Raw genomic sequence first — 17,234 nt, forward strand, 5'->3', positions numbered from 1 at the left:
TATCCTTAAATCATCATCTTTAGCCATCTGGGACATTTTAATGATTCCCAAATGTAATTTTAGCCCAAAAGAATAATGTAAATTGTGCTGTCCAAAAACATGTATGTGCATGTTATTACTCAGGGTCTTTATGAAATATCCCAGTTCTACACTACTCAAAATGACTTCATCATCCACATTTAACCTAAACCCTTCAGAAGAGGAAACAGGGCTTCAAAGGAAAGCAACAAATGTAATCATCTTGTATGGCTCCAATTAGGTTTACTCTTATTGGAAACACATTTACCTACAGAGATATATGACTGCATAAATGAAAGGCGATACTTGTGAAGACACACAAAGATTAGGTTTAAAGGATTAGTCTTTAGGATGGAAAGAATGGTAAATGGTGATAGAAAGTTAGATTAGGTGTTTCTTACTATATGTACAACTATATAAAAAGAAAGCCTACAAAAGCATTTTTCCTGTTCTAGAATTAATAAAAAATGTTATAAATGTAAAAGTTTCATCACCTGTAAAGTCAGATCATTTTGTGGAGACATTGTTCTACAGTGAGGGGCAGGAAACAAAAGTACTGAAAACTGCAGATCAATAATGGGAATTATTTCCATCTCCTCTGCAGGGGGTAAGGAAGATTTGTGGAATTCTTCTATAGCGAGGTGTTACAAGTCACAGATTTAGGTTTCATGCACACAACCTTTTTCGTCCATGTGCAGGCCACATTTTTTTTTTTTTGCCAGTGCACTGACCCATTCATTATTATGCGCCATGCACACATTCGGGGTTTTTTATGGCTGTTCCACAACCCTGTCCTATTCTTGTCCGTACTGCGGAGGAGAATAGTCCTTTCTATTGATGAGAATGAGAAAAATGAAGAATAAGGGAAATGGTCACCTGTACGAAGCCTTAGGCTACTTTCACACTAACGTTTCTATTTTCAGGTATTGAGATCAGCCATAGGGTCTCAATATCAGAAAAAAATGCTTCCGTTTTGTCCCCATTCATTGTCAATGGGGACAAAACGTAACTGAGCAGAACGGAATGCTCCAAAATGCATGCTGCGGTTTGCTTTCCGTCCTGAGATGTGGAGCAAGACGGATCAGTCATGACCCACAATGCAAGTCAACGGGGACGGATCAGTTTTCTCTCAACACAATCTGACAGAATAGAAAATGGATCCATCCACCATTGACTTTCAATGGAGTTCATGACGGATCCACCTTGGCCATGTTAAAAATAATACAACCGGATCCGTTCTTAACAGATGCAGACAGTTTTATTATCAGTAACGGAGGCGTTTTTGCTGAACCTGCTGATCTATAGCTGCTTACACATCAACAAGATGGCAGCGTATGAAACACCATGACGCACTCGTTAAAAGGTTAATTTTTCATGTGTTTCTAGCCTGTGAAAACAAAATGTATTTATGTATAACATACATATCATATTTAAAGATGTTTTTCAGTTCCTAGATACTGATGACCTACCCTCAGGTTAAGTCATCAATATCAAATTGCTGGGGGTCCAACACCCACCACCCACAAAAGAGTTTTTTCTGGCAGCACCCGGGGCGGAAATAACACAGTGGAGCCAGAAGCAATAAGTTCTGTTCCCTGCGGTGTCGCTGTTCCGGCTTACTGCTGCTTAGCTCCCATTCACTTTTAAAATTCATGAGAAATTCCATTGTGGAAAATTCACCCTGTGAGCCTGTAGCCTTAAAAGGAAGCTATGACGTCATAGTGGTGTACATAGAACACAGGTGGCCTGATAGCAAAGATGGAAGTTTTAGCACCCAGGAGAAAGAGGCCTGATGCTTGTATCCTCCTCCATATTCTCCTTATGACTTATGTGCCAATTAATTATTCCTTGTTTAAATAAGAGGTTTATGGGATTTGAGGAAGAGCAGGAACAGCGATAGTATAGATGAAGAAGCATATAGATTTTATTTTTTACCCACAGTACCTTGCCCCATTAAATTACCCAGAAGTCAGAAAAGATGCTGAAAGTGGTCCCCGTTCACGTCTATGTATCCTTGGGCAGGTCGGATTATGTCGGCTGATAGTGCTGGTGATGCTGCGGATGGTGTTTGTGATGTTTCCCTTGAGTTCATCCGGGGATGTGGATTGTTAGCGGACACTTTGTTTTAAATTTCCCCACAGATAAAAATTACATGTGGACAAGTCTGGGGAACGTGGTGGCCATAACCCCTTGCTCACAGTTTGGTCCTCCGTAAACAGTTCATGAACCCGGACAGTGAGTTCTGTGATGTGCAGCAAGTTGCCCCATCTGGTTGGAAAAAAAATCAGGACATTTTTTCTTCTGCTGCCATTTTTTATACCCAGGAAAATGTATAAAAGGGTAAAAAAAATTGTCCGTTTCAAATTTTTTCCGTTAATACCACAACATGCAACTAAAATAATTTATTAAAATTATGTGCCTTTTCTTTAATGGTCATTTTGATATATGGATTATCGTTGTTGGGGGCGGGACAAGAAGCTGTGACTTGTAGGGGTATTTTCCATTTATTTGTTTTATTTTAGACTTTGTGCCCCTCCTTCCCATTGGGTCATACAAAACCTTAGCTGATTTGTACCTGGGAATGAGATATTAGCATCAATTACTGCCCCCAGGGAGGTTGTACAGTCTTACTCCACTGCTAAGACCCAGTAGCTTGCTAAGACCCCTTGAGATCACATGACTTCTGGGACCGGAATGGGAAGCGGCATTGCTGCTGTCGGATCTGTATACACAGCGCTCGTCGAGTGGTTTCCTACCGTGCCTGCCTTCTCTATGGACAGCCGTGCTGTCACTGACCGTGCTCTCCCAACACTTATAGGTGCACAATTAGATTGCAACTGCGATCTCTACAAAGACATTCATAAACTTCTGTGCAGAGATGGGTGCTGACTGCCCGGACGTATGTAGCCAACAGGTGGCTGGCAAGGAGTTAATTTACCTATACAGAAAAAGGAAGCTCCACAGTTAAAAAGTCCCTTAGTAAAAATCATTAAAGTGGATTACGTGAAGCAAACAACGCTTTCTTCCAGCAAGAAGTCTACGCCATATTACCAGTTATTCCGAGCGCAGACGGAAAAAGCAATTAATCCAGCTTCATTTTGCAAAGCAGTTAGTTCATAGCCACCTGGCAGATGCTTCAGTGTCAACAATGGTTTATAGTAAGATGACCGTGCAGAAAAAACAAAACAAAAAAAACTTTGACTATGACTTGAACAGACTTTGGATGTTGCTGTCAATGAGTCCAATGATAAGGGTTTTGTCATGCTCTCTGATTAAACATCTTCAATTCTTCATGGCATGTTCAGAAGGAAATCTAAATTCAAAAATAACTGGTTCTCATGCCTTAAAAATCTATGTTGTTTGTGTCATTTTACAGCAAGTAGTCGGGCTTCTGGAGAGCTGACCGAGGTACACCTGAAGCTGACCTCTGTGAAAGATTAAGCTGTGCCCTTCTGTTTGGTTTTCCATGGATTAGTGGTACACTGACAACATGAGCCTCCTCTCTAAGCTCAGGGCAGGACCATGCTCACACAGAGAGCACCTTTGTAGCTATGAAAACATTGGAGAGAGCAGGAGTGCGGTTGAAGAAGCACATGGGAAATCATATTTTTTTATGGTAAGAAAGGGGCAGTAAGTTTAGTATATTTAAACGTGGGCTCTTCACTGCTTCTCCCTGGTTTGCTTATTTTCACCCTTTGCTTACATACGGAAATGGCTTGCAGATTAGGATGAATGTAGTACAATACCAACACTGTTTCAACATAAAATAATTCTGAACTTAAGGTACCCATCATATTTTGCTAGAAACTATTCTGAAATCTGTCACGCAGTATAAATGATGGTAAAAGTTAAAGGAGCTGTCTCACTTCAGCAAGTGGCATTTATCGTGTAGAGGAAGTTAATAGAAGGCACTAATGTATTGTGATTGTCCATATTGCCTCCTTTGTTGGCTTGATTATTTTTTCATCACATTATACAGCTCATTTCCAAAGGGTATATGACCACCTTGCTTCTCCACTGTAGGAAAAAGTGTTAGCGTCTAACCTCTGGATATGAGCAGTGTGTATAATGTATCCTCCAGCAAAGAAGGCAATATGGACAATCACAATACATTAGGAAGTGCTTGTATTAACTTTCTCTACATGATAAATGCCATTTGCTGAAGTGACACAACCCCTTTTAAGAGAATACAACCTAAGGAACACTTCTCTGAAGCACAGAGAAGAAAAATACATGAGCAGAGGGGCAGATCCTCTGCAGAACATCCGACTGTATGACTTCAGATTAAATATGAATGACATATTTTGTTCATTGTAGTGTTTCTATGTCAACACATTTATTTAGCCTTATTACATCCCGCAGGCTGTTAAATTGTCTCCAGACTGGAAGTAAAATCTCAGTTCACATAACCCATAGCAATAAGGAATTAATCTTTATAGAGACTAAAAAGCCTTTGTTTGCAGCATATATCACATACAGAGAACATGCAGAATTTGAAGATAAAATTTTTATATTACGGTGACAAACTAAAATAATGGACACATTGGCCCAAATTTACTAATATAAGCACATCTACATTTTGGCGTAAATTGTGCCAAAAAAGTGGCGCATATTGGCACATTTAAATTTAGGGAAAGCTTATGGGGAAAATCATCTCCCTGCACCAGATTCTGGCAGAATTTTTTTTCCCTGGAAACATCGTGTTTGCAACTTTTTAACCTTCACTGTGACAAAATATTAGACGCGTCCTCTGGAAGCACAAGTATATCATACGCCCTCAAAAGCCGGCCAATAATAGCTCTCCCCATATGTGCCCAGTCTGAATACATTGGGTGGCTTAATAGCACATGTATGTGACTTCATGGGAAAAGAGTGCAATTCTGTCCCAAAGTTGTGCCACAATTCTTGAATTTTGTCTTAAATTAACCCAACCAATAGTTGGTATAGGGCAGTGATGGCTAACCTTGGCACTCCAGCTGTGGTGAAACTACGACTCCCAGCATGCTCCATTTATTTCTACAGAGTTCTGAGAGCAGTCAAGCAAGGGGGGCATCTTATGAGTTGTAGTTTTACCACAGCTGGAGTGCCAAGGTTAGCCATCACCGGTATAGGGTAAGACAAAGGTATCTCTCTCTGTACCACATGTTGTATCCAGCCTGAGCCACTGTGATAAATCTGATACATGTCCAGACAGCCTAAGTGCACACCATCTACAGGCCTAGAAAATCAGCTCCACTGATTCATGGCCAAGCCCAGTTTTACACTAGTCTTATTATTTCTGGCAGGCTGTTCTGGCTAAGAACAGCCTGATGGAGGTCTCTGGATCAGACACTGCCAGATGTTACCACAATGCCCGCCGGCCCCATTGACTACCCAGAAAATAAGCACACAATGGTTTTTATCCAGTCAAATCCTACCATATTTGCCAAGTAATGCCCGAACTGGGCCCTATTATAGTCAATGGGGGGAATTGTGCTAATTGAGCTCTACCTAAAAACAGAATAGCTGATCAGGGCAATCCCATATCAGGAACCTCCTGGATGACCTCAGATGGCCCTGACTAGGGATAGAAACCACCATCAAATCAACATTAGTCGTCCAAAAAAGTCATTTTGGATTCAAGGAGGTGGGATATCCTGCTGTTTCACAGGAAGATGATGGCTGCTGGTTACTATAGTGCACATTCTTTGATAGAAACGTGGCATTCAGTATCCCAACCTGAACAACACAACTATGGTGCAGCTAGGACCAGACACCTACCTTAAATTATGTTAACGATACTGGTATCCTTCTGAGGGGCGCACAAGTATACTGATCCAATGATGGCAGATATCTGATTTCGTATGAACATACTGGAGCTCCACGCAGAGTAATATGCCAGCATCTTATGATCCTCCCCAACAATGCATCAGTCATAGAAAACCTCACATATCTTTGTGTACTAATGCGTACAGAACCCCACATATGGTGTCTGAATGTGTTTGGTAATGAGTATTTGCTGGTCCGTTGTGGACCATACGTATACTGTCCAAATTATGTGGGGCCTTCAGCCCGCACAACCCTTTGCAGATTGCTATGGCGAAATACAGATACAAACGCAGAAAAAACAAATGCAATCGCACTCTGCAACCAGCACTCTGCCCTGCCTCTATGCTGGATGTTGGATAAGGCATTGGTGTATGATGCCTTATCCAACATCCAGCATAGAGGCAGGGCAGAGTGCTGGTTGCAGAGTGAGATTGCATTTGTGTTTTTGCGTTTGTAACTGTCCAAATTATGTCTGACCACAAGTAAACATTGGATTTCAGAACAGGTTTAATCGATTTATTATATAACAACTATACAATAGGTTGAATCGACTGTCCCTTGATGAACTGTAACCTGAATGTTGCAGGGAAACACATTGGAGATATAGAGCCACTATGTATGGCGATTATATGACTCCTTAGGGGTTGTGCGATATTTTCAACACATAGGTCCCATGTAAATCTGTATATGTGATCTGGGTTACTTTCTGTGATCTGGGACTTTTGTACCATTTATTTTGGGATCCATCTGGCTTACTGTGTATTATAACAATACACAAGCATTTTGGCTACATCTGCATATGTGGTTTATATTTTTATACCTGACCGTCGAACATCCGCATATGTGATTTATACCATCATACCTTCATCATCTATCGCTATATTTATTTTTAAGTGTTGTTTGGGACTACAACTTTCTTGGACAACTGAAGTTGACTTGGTGGTGGTTTCTATCCCTGTCTTGGCCATCTAAGGTATGGCTATTTTATTTTCAGATAGGGCTTTATAGGACAGGGAGAGTCTATGGGGCGAGTGTACTTTTAATGAATGACCTGCCCCTGCGATATTATTATTATTATTATTTATTTATGTTTGGGGTAGGGGTTATTGTAATGAATAAGAAATAACGGTAACTCTTTATGTGGTGGTGTTCTATGACTTTGATCTTGACTACACTACCGCTATTATCAGTCTCCTTGACAGTTGACTGGTCGAACCTGTGATAAATCTCTGCCGGCACAGCCTGCCAGAGCTAGTAATGCTATTGTGAGAGGCCTTATGTAACTTTTTTGGACCTTCTCTATTCTGACGTTCTAATCACAATGGGTGAAACACAAGTAACTAAGCTCAAACTGAGGATGTCCACTCGGCTTCTATCATAGGAGGTTTACAACCCTTATGAATAAAAAAAAAAAAAGTTTACAATTGTGTAAAATAACTACCTGTTACAATATGGATTTTATGGAACTGGATTTCTTAAATTCTATTGCATGCTGAACCCTTTTTGAACATAGAAAACATTCTGTAATCTAGTGACTTTATTCGAAATAAAGGGTTACGTGAAATCATAACATGTTTATATTGTGACTGTCCTAATTGTTCTCCAGAGGAACCAAACGTTCTCATCTCTGCCTGACGTTGTTCTTATAATTCCTCAAATGTACGCATCGGAGAACAATGTCAGATACAAACTTTTGTTCCCAGTCTTCCTCACAATAAAACAATTTGCGCAAGCATGCAGAGATGAGTTGAAGGTATCAAAGGGATCAACAGAATGCATAATGAATTGCGCACACCCAAGGCTAAGTACTACTGGGATATGTAGTCTCTTTGCTGCTTGTCAATCACTTAAATACTCTATGAACACCCACTGCTTTAGATCTAATGTGGACTGGAGAATGAAAGGGAAATAGAAAGCTACTATGGAGCCAGCTGTCCAATCACAGCGCAGAGCTCAGAGCCAGGGAGAAAAAAAAAACCTCCCTGGCTCTGAGCTCTGAGCTGTGATTGGTCAGCGCTGCTGTCAGGGAGAAGGAGAGACACTGGCGTCTCCTCCTACTTGGACCGAATGCTGAGAAATTACCGGGGGCCACAGCAGGCGAACGGAGCGGCGCCCAGGAATAATAGTAAGTGCACTTAGATCCCTGGGCGCCGCTCTATGTAGGCTGCTACTAAGTTCATATTCTTTGGACCCATGAAAGGTCCTCTTTAATGTTAATTGGTGAGCATTTACCAACTAATGATGTTTGGAAGAGTGAGATTTCTAGTTTTCCATTTGATAGGCTGTTGCAGGGCTGAGATTCAGTCCTGTTTTCATATTTAAAGGGAACCGGTCATCAACTTTATGCTGACCTCACTGAGGGCAGGATAAAATAGTGACAGAAATGCTGATTTCAGCGGTGTGTCACTCATCAGCTAAAAGTAAGTGGTTGCTGAGAACCAGCATCATAATCCTTGCAGCCCAGCCCCTTGCTCTCCCCACCTATCTGCTGATGATTGAGAGCTCTCTCCTAGAGGGAAAGGGAGAAAACGAGGTAGAAGACTGTCAATCATCAGCAGGTGGGCAGGAGAGCAGGAATTTATGACTAACCATGACTCTTCTCAGGTGGCCGGGACTCTTTTCAAAGTTTGTGCTGCAATGATTATGATGCAGGTTCTCGGCAACCACTTACTTCTAGCTGATGAGTGACACACCGCTGTAATCAGCATTTCTGTCGCTACTTTATAATGCCCTCAGTACGGTCAGCATAAAGTTGATGACAGGCTCCCTTTAAGTTAGATGCATGGTTCAGTGAGTAACTTCACTCTGCCACGTGGTTCCATAGTCATGACCCCGCCTCTTCCTGTGCTGACATCACAGGTACAATGAATTCTGGGTAGGCAGGCATTCATATAGTAGCAATAAACCCATCCACTGGCACATTCCTCACCCAGGCCAGCTTCCTGTGAAGTCTTAGATTGTCTATATTGTTACACTATAGGCCAGTTACATGGTTTATGTATACTGATATGACCATGATATGGAAAGTATTTGTACATTGTAGTTCTGTAAAGGTGTCTTATGTTACATCTGCAGAGTTGTGTGTTATTTCTTGTGATACCAAGGCAACATACTATAGCTGAGGTATAAACTGAGAACAATCCCAAGGGCTAGGGGAAACCGGGAATACTGATCTTTAGCATCTTATAATTGGTAATATTTTGCCCTTATTCATACCAGTAACTTCCGATATTGTTATTGATAATTATTGATATTAATAAGCAATATCTTCCCCTCATCATAGGCTCGTTTACTTCTATTACTTTGTGTAGCTTTTCCAAACCCACCTGCTGCATACGGTAAAGACTTATGGTTGCACTTTAATTAATCTGCATGTGTAAACCATCTGAAATGTAGAGCAAGGCAGCCAAACAGTGCAAGCGCACACCCAGCAGATGTTTCATGAATTATCTAAATATTGCGTGTGAACAACCAATGCCATATTCCTAGTACTTACCACTTATATTTGAGATGTAAGGTTACTAAGGATAGACACAAAATGCACTGCAACTGTAAGGCCCCTTGCAGACGAACGTTTGTCACGCTGCGAGTCTGCAGTGCAGCTCCCCTCCTGACCTCCCAGTACTGACGGGGTCACATAGCATTATATTCATTTATGATGCTATGTAACCCTTACAGTTCTGGAATGTATTGGATAACACAGGCAGCATTGTTGTCTATATTGTTACACTATAGAAGATAGATCGATAGATAGATACTACAGTATATATGGATGGACACAGCTTATATACTCCCCTCCCAGCACATTGACCTTTGCACAGGTTACAGGGCATGCCTAGAACACTGCCACAGACATCAATAGGTTATTTCCACATTTCAGGTTCCTATGGTCCATGCTGTAAAGAATATTTCAGATTTTGGCAATATCAGCAGAAATATGGACTAGCTGTCATGTTTACATCATAAATGGAAACAATGACACTAGACATTATCTTCTGCAATTATTTAAGTAAATCTGTATTAATATGTAATGGTAAGAGAGTAGATGCTCTTTCTATTCTATTTGTAGAGTACAGACCAAGTCATGTTGTTGCTGCCAGACAGAAGAGCAGCTCGTTCGATGGTCACTCTAAAATGTAAATGCTGAATAAATTACGGTTATTAGTAAAGCTAGCTTACCATAGTTTTCGCCTTCAAATCCGACGGGTCCAGATTCAGGAGTCATCCCACTCTTTAAACAATTGTGAATGTATGTGGCCTTCCATCTGGCATATTTTCTGTGCTGAAAGTTCTATGAAAATGGAAAATCAAGCAAATTACATTTTCAATAGAAAACTTGAAACAACATATTGGTTACCAAGTACAGGACCCACCATTCCTCCTAATCATTTGCTCAGATCAGCAGCTAAAGAAATGTGTCCATGACATTATTAACAATAAGGTAAAGGCAACACGCATGCAGAATGATCAGCAGAAGGTTAAAGAGTTGTCTCACCACACACACTGGCGGCATATCGCTAGGCAGTTGTAACTGACAAGGGTGGCAATTACTTTATCACATGGGTGATTTTGATAAATCTTTATCTGGAATAGTCATTTAAAAGTTGCATTTAGTGTTTTCTAGTGTTGACTTTATCTTGCATTAAAAATAGTTGGATAATCTGAAACATTTAAAATAGAAAAAAAATAATAATCAGATGACTGCAAATACATTTTTACAGCACTAGTTTCAAGCAGCAATCTTCAGTCCTCCATTATTTTTCAGACCCCTAACCAGCTGTTAGTTTCAGACTTTTCTCATGGTGACATGTTCTTTCCAGTAATACATGCTGGATCTGTGTGTACAGGATGCTGCTGTCTTCACTAGATTTCAAGGGTTTCCTTTCTACATACCAGGAAGAATCTCTTATATCTTGGGCTGACAGACACTGATGCATTGTGTGAGGTACCCCCACTTCTACAGTCTGTTTGCCCTTTTCTATACGGTGATCCAGTACAGATTGTGTAATTTTCTTTCCCCGAACGCTTGGGTGGTGTCCCCTATACCCACTGCACCCCTTTAACACTATCTGATCTGCACTGGACATCCTCCACCCCTCTCTGCTGCCATCTGATAGAAGGGAGGGGGAGAGCAGATAAAGTCAACACAGCCAGGGGCAAGCAGCAGAACATCCCACCTAAAGAGCAAAATACTAGGACTTTTTAACAAAGATTATTTAGAAAGTTGCTTAAATTTGCACTTAGGAAGCAAATTAACAATATAAGAAATGTTTGTGGAAAGATAACCATGGCTTTTTATGGAGCAAAAAAAAAAGCTTATTTTCATACAGTATGTCAAACTCAACCTGTCAGAGCAGATCTATCCCACCCATGCAATCCTAAATTTCTGTGCAACGGGTGGCTGGTGCAGGTTATCTATAGGCAGTCTGCAGCCATCATCTGATTATCAAGCAGGCTTGAAGGTGCTGTACCAAACAGAAAATCTAGCAGCATGTCCATATAATCTTTTTTTTTATTAGATCCCATTAAAAGCATCGCTTTAGTGCAAATGTGATCATTTGCAAAGATCAGAAAACATATATAATGCTCATATGTGCACTTATATTAGGTGTACAGAGACTTGGAAAGAGTAAGTCAATCCCAGTAGATGCCTAAAGGCCTTGTAATGCCTTGTTTTATAGGGTGAGTAAATCTCTTGTTTTCAGACTCCCATGTAACTTTACCCATACAGTCAACTTGCAGTTACCATAAATGCCCTTCAGGGATACTGCGTATGAAATGGACCATTGTCCCTGTAGAGACGCAGGTCATTGCTGACTCAAAGGCAAAGTGCTTGATGCATCAGAGCTTCATAAAAGTAGTGCATTATTCAGCTTGGTCATGTCACCAAGATAGCTAAAATACTGTATTATAATATACAGTATACCGTATTTTAATGTCATTTAAGTTATGAAATATTTACTTTGTGGTTCAATTAAACTTAAAACTTCTGTAGTGTTATTAGGAAAATATTTTTTCCTTCATAAAAATCTCCCTACCAATAACTCTTTTACTTGTCCTCATGGAAGAGATAAAAAAAAAAAAAAGGTTTTCTTTATGTGGTCACTTTGCAATTAGGTCTCCAAAATATAACGTTGGGACAGCCACAAAATATTACCTAGTGTTAAAACTGTGGTCAGGGATTGTAATAAGCCACATGGGAAACAGGGAGTCATCTGGGGTCACCGTTTCTCAGACATATCGTATTGCTCATTCAGATAAATCATCAGATATGTTTCCATTTCTTGCCATTTTTTTGAAACAGAAACATATAAAGATCCCCAAGTCTGGTTAATTTTAATTGGATTTAGCTTATTAAATACATTAAGATAATGGCCCTTGATCGGCCAGGAGGAGAAAGTTAATAACAGTGCTGGAAAAGTGCTGCTGTACTGGTATTCCAATAACGCTACATTTGTAGTTAATTTCTAAAAAAAAAATTTTCATATTTTTTCATATATAAATATTTATGTTAGAAATTGACTACAAATGTAGCTTTATTGGAATAAAAAAATTTCATTTTTTTTCATATATAAATATTTATGAAAAATGTTTATTCCAATAAAGCTACATTTGTAGTCAATTTCTAACAAATATTTATATATGGGGGAAAAAAAGGGGAAGGTTAAAGGTTAAAAACATTAAGAAAAAAAAGGGACTGTATAATTTGTTTGTCCGGGAACAAGTTGCCATTGTCATAGAATATAGGTTCTTAGACTCTTTTAAAGGATAGCTATCGTTTGAGGGGGAAAAAAACATTTGACGTGTCACAGGTACATGAAAGATGTTTGATCGGTGGGGTCTGGGTTGTGAGACCACCATTAATTACTAAAGCAAAGGGCATTCAGCATGGCATTATGGTGGTCATTTAACAATTCTTTACCCAGGTTTGTGATTTTTATTTTATTTTAATATATGCAAAATATTTTGCCCTCACCACTTTTCAAAACGAGGAAGCAGTGTGGATTGGGCTATTGGTCCCACAAAATTTATCATAATTTATGTACCGCAGTTTTATGGTGTAAATGGTGACTGAAATCTATGCCAGTTATGAACTGGCATTGACTTAATTATGGGCACAAATGCTGCTAGAGGAGATGCTTCATTTATGACAAGGCATGCACCTCATCAAAAAAATTAAGCGCATCCACCAGCAGAACAGGGGGATATCATGACTGTTGTAAAAAAGAGTAGTCTTGAGAAATGACTCCCTGTGCCCTCGTTTTTGGTTGGTTCTCTGAGAATTAGGTGAGCGCTGCACGGTCTTATAGACTCCAAGGACTGCCAAGCTCATCAGAAACAAATGGAGCACAGTGCTGGGCTTCACACTTGAATGTGTGAAGCTGTATGACATTCAGCTGAATATGCTGTGCATTGAAATGCATGGTATGTATAACGCAGCATTTTTGGCGGAAGACATCTGTAAAGAAAATCATAAGTTTCAAAAAAAAATTAACCTGTAAGAAAAATTATCATATTTTTAGCTTTATAAGACGCACTTTTCCCCCCAAAAAAGTGTGTGTGAGTGTGTGTGTGAGTGTGAGTGTGAGTGTGTGTGTGTGTGTGTGTGTGTGGGGGGGGGGGGGGGGGGGGGGGGGGGGAGGGGGGGGGGGGATTGTTGTGCGTCTTATAAAATGAATACTAGTGAGCACTTCAATTATGGAAGCGCTCACTAGTATACATTAGATAGTGGGAGAGGGGAGTGAAGGGCTGCGAGCGCTTCCTGTACTCACCCGCCCGCCGTGGGCGCACTGTCCTAACCGCATACAGCATCAGGACGTAGTGCACACACTATGACCTGACGCTGCACAAAGTCAATCAGGTGACTGTGCAGCGCCGGCCAGAAAAGACAAGGGAGAGCGACTTCTGAAGAGACCGCTGGACCTGGAGTGGTGCAGGAGAGGCAAAATAAGTTTTTTATTTTAAGGACTGATCTGAGGTCTGATGGGGGTCTAAAATAGAGGACTGATCTGAGGTCTGATGGGGGTCTAAAATAGAGGACTGATCTGAGGTCTGATGGGGGTCTAAAATAGAGGACTGATCTGAGGTCTGATGGGGGTCTAAAATAGAGGACTGATCTGAGGTCTGATGGGGGTCTAAAATAGAGGACTGATATGAGGTCTGATGGGGGTCTAAAATAGAGGACTGATATGAGGTCTGATGGGGGTCTAAAATAGAGGACTGATATGAGGTCTGATGGGGGTCTAAAATAGAGGACTGATATGAGGTCTGAAGGGGGTCTCATGTAATGTCCTGAAGCGGGGGTCTCATGTAATGTCCTGAAGCGGGGGTCTCATGTAATGTCCTGAAGCGGGGGTCTCATGTAATGTCCTGAAGCGGGGGTCTCATGTAATGTCCTGAAGCGGGGGTCTCATGTAATGTCCTGAAGCGGGGGTCTCATGTAATGTCCTGAAGCGGGGGTCTCATGTAATGTCCTGAAGCGGGGGTCTCATGTAATGTCCTGAAGCGGGGGTCTCATGTAATGTCCTGAAGCGGGGGTCTCATGTAATGTCCTGAAGTGGGGGTCTCATGTAATGTCCTGAAGTGGGGGTCTCATGTAATGTCCTGAAGTGGGGGTCTCAAGTAATGTCCTGAAGTGGGGGTCTCAAGTAATGTCCTGAAGTGGGGGTCTCAAGTAATGTCCTGAAGTGGGGGTCTCAAGTAATGTCCTGAAGTGGGGGTCTCAAGTAATGTCCTGAAGTGGGGGTCTCAAGTAATGTCCTGAAGTGGGGGTCTCAAGTAATGTCCTGAAGTGGGGGTCTCAAGTAATGTCCTGAAGTGGGGGTCTCAAGTAATGTCCTGAAGTGGGGGTCTCAAGTAATGTCCTGAAGTGGGGGTCTCAAGTAATGTCCTGAAGTGGGGGTCTCAAGTAATGTCCTGAAGTGGGGGTCTCAAGTAATGTCCTGAAGTGGGGGTCTCAAGTAATGTCCTGAAGTGGGGGTCTCAAGTAATGTCCTGAAGTGGGGGTCTCAAGTAATGTCCTGAAGTGGGGGTCTCATGTAATGTCCTGAAGTGGGGGTCTCATGTAATGTCCTGAAGTGGGGGTCTCATGTAATGTCCTGAAGTGGGGGTCTCATGTAATGTCCTGAAGTGGGGGTCTCATGTAATGTCCTGAAGTGGGGGTCTCATGTAATGTCCTGAAGTGGGGGACTGATGTGATATCCTGTTATGGGGGTGTGATGTAATGTCTTGGAGGTCAGATCTGAGGCTCTGATCTGAGGAAGACCCAAAATACTTTAAAGCTTTTAATCTGTTTTAAATTTTCGGAAAGTTATTTTAATTTTTCCATGTTTGGCTATATTTTTTTAAATGTACATAATCCTGCAATTTTCACACTGACCACTAGGTCTAATAATAGGTCATGATTTCCTGTTCTTTACAGATAACTAGGTAAGTCACTATCTCACTATAGGTATAATTACAACCTTTTTAAATTTCTCATAATTCATCCTGCAAATTTTTCAAGCAACAGAATTTAGGAAAAAAAAAAAAAAGGAGAGCCCTTTTTCTAACCTCATAAAATCCCTTTAAAGCAAGGATGACCTACGCACAATTTGTCTAGATTACCACATGCAGCTGAGTTAGTATATATTAAGAGATTTTTATTAGGAGACTTCTGCAATGCAGTCCCCAGGCATTTATAGGATTATATACTGGTAATATTGTATCAGTACGCCTTTACTGTGATGCTATTACTGTGTTGCCATTGGTCCTTAACATATAACATTTCATACTTTCAAAAATAACATGAGTAGAAAAAAAAAACACTTTCAAGTTGGTAAAAGTCACAGCTTACCTCTTCAGTGAGTTCACCAAATACACTTAATGTGTCAAGCAGAAGACTAGCTGTGTAGAAAGACTTTATCATGTTCCTAAAAAACATGAGAGAAAGAAAAGAACAGATAACTGTAGTGCAGGAAAGTCTAATGAGATAACATTATACATCACAATCCTGTGTGTATCCTCTGCTACAGCTTTCATTTACTGTATCTGTAGAGAATCTAAACATACCAATGCCCTTCTCCTTCGAGGGTCTTTTAGATAGAAAAAGACATGTCAAATTTATCAATGTCTTCTAGGGGTGGGGCAATGTTTCAAATTATATTATCTATTATGTCTTTCATCAGCCAAAGTGCGACTGTCAAGTTAAATGGTAGCTCAGTCTATGCCTTTTCATGAGACAGTCACCCTTTATATAAAGTTACCAACCTGCTAATAAACTAATTGCAGCAACCGCAACAATTCACTGAGTGAATCTGAAGTTTTATTCCGCTACATTCTGCTCTCTCAAGTGCCCAGGGCGGGGCTGATTCATAGCCCCTCCCCTCTGCTGTGACCGACAAATGTACTGGTCTCATGCAGCTATCACAATGCAGCACTTTACAGGCACTTTAGAGAACAGATAAAACTTCATATATACACTACTCCTGATGAGAAAAGCTCCACAAAACATATGTTTGTTCTGCTCTCCCAAGACCCTACGTTAGGATGTGTTGAACTTAAAAAAATATACATGCAGCAAATCAGATCTGTCAAGTCTTCCATTCAATCAGGGCTACTACAAGGCACTCAGGAACACTTATTGGAGGAGATCAGTTGATGTACAGTTCTGTCCTACTGTAGCAGCGCCTTCATAGCCTTTCGCGGCTGAGGCTACACACATACTTTTTGTATCCAGATTTTGAGCTACAGCTGATGTTGAAAAGAACACATCACTTGGATAACTGCAGTGCTGCAGTAACTAGTACCTTCCACTAAAAAAGTGGACAGAGTTAAGCCTCATGCAGACGCCCGTGGAACACGGTCCGTGAGATACCGGACTGGCATTGCAGGAGCACACGGCGTCATTGGTTGCTATGACCACATGCGCTCCTGCAATGCCAGTCCGGTATCTCACAGACTGTGTTCCACAGATGTCTGTATGAGGCTTTAGAGTATGTAGTTCAGATTCCTGTTTCTGGTCCTAGAGCTACTGCAGAACAGATTAAATAAGTAGCTTTTCCGGGGCGTCATTTTCCGGCTGATCTGACATTGGTGACCTATTCTAAGGATAGACTATCAATATAAAAGTCCCAGAAAACCCCTTTAATATTTAAAATGACTACAAAAAAGTCTGTGTGTAGGCCTAACTCAAGAAGGACTAAAGAAGCTTTAAATTCTCCTATTAAGGCTGTTCAGCTTAACCGCTACAGAACCACCGTACGCAGGATTGCGTCCTGGCGGCGGCCCTGCTCTTCTGGGTGGACGCATATACGCGTCCTCCCGCGATAGACGAGATTTCCTGTGAAAGCGCGCGCGTTCGCAGGAACGGAAGGTAAGCGAGTGGATCTCCAGCCTGCCAGCGGCGATCGTTCGCTGGCAGGCTGGAG

General features: G+C 41.1%; 1 protein-coding gene across 1 annotated transcript in view; it reads right to left on the reverse strand.

Annotated features, from left to right (window-relative positions):
* The window catches only part of VTA1 (vesicle trafficking 1), a 249,869-nt gene that overhangs the window by 62,801 nt on the left and 169,834 nt on the right, over positions 1 to 17,234 (reverse strand). The window contains exons 4-5 of the mRNA XM_044289753.1: positions 15,662 to 15,737; positions 10,006 to 10,117 (exon numbers count right to left, since the gene is read on the reverse strand). Of these exons, the coding sequence (XP_044145688.1) occupies positions 10,006 to 10,117; positions 15,662 to 15,737 (188 nt within the window). The remainder of the gene's footprint in view (positions 1 to 10,005; positions 10,118 to 15,661; positions 15,738 to 17,234) is intronic.

Source organism: Bufo gargarizans, chromosome 4, assembly GCF_014858855.1.
Source record: "Bufo gargarizans isolate SCDJY-AF-19 chromosome 4, ASM1485885v1, whole genome shotgun sequence".
In the NCBI taxonomy this organism is placed as follows: Eukaryota; Metazoa; Chordata; class Amphibia; order Anura; family Bufonidae; genus Bufo; species Bufo gargarizans.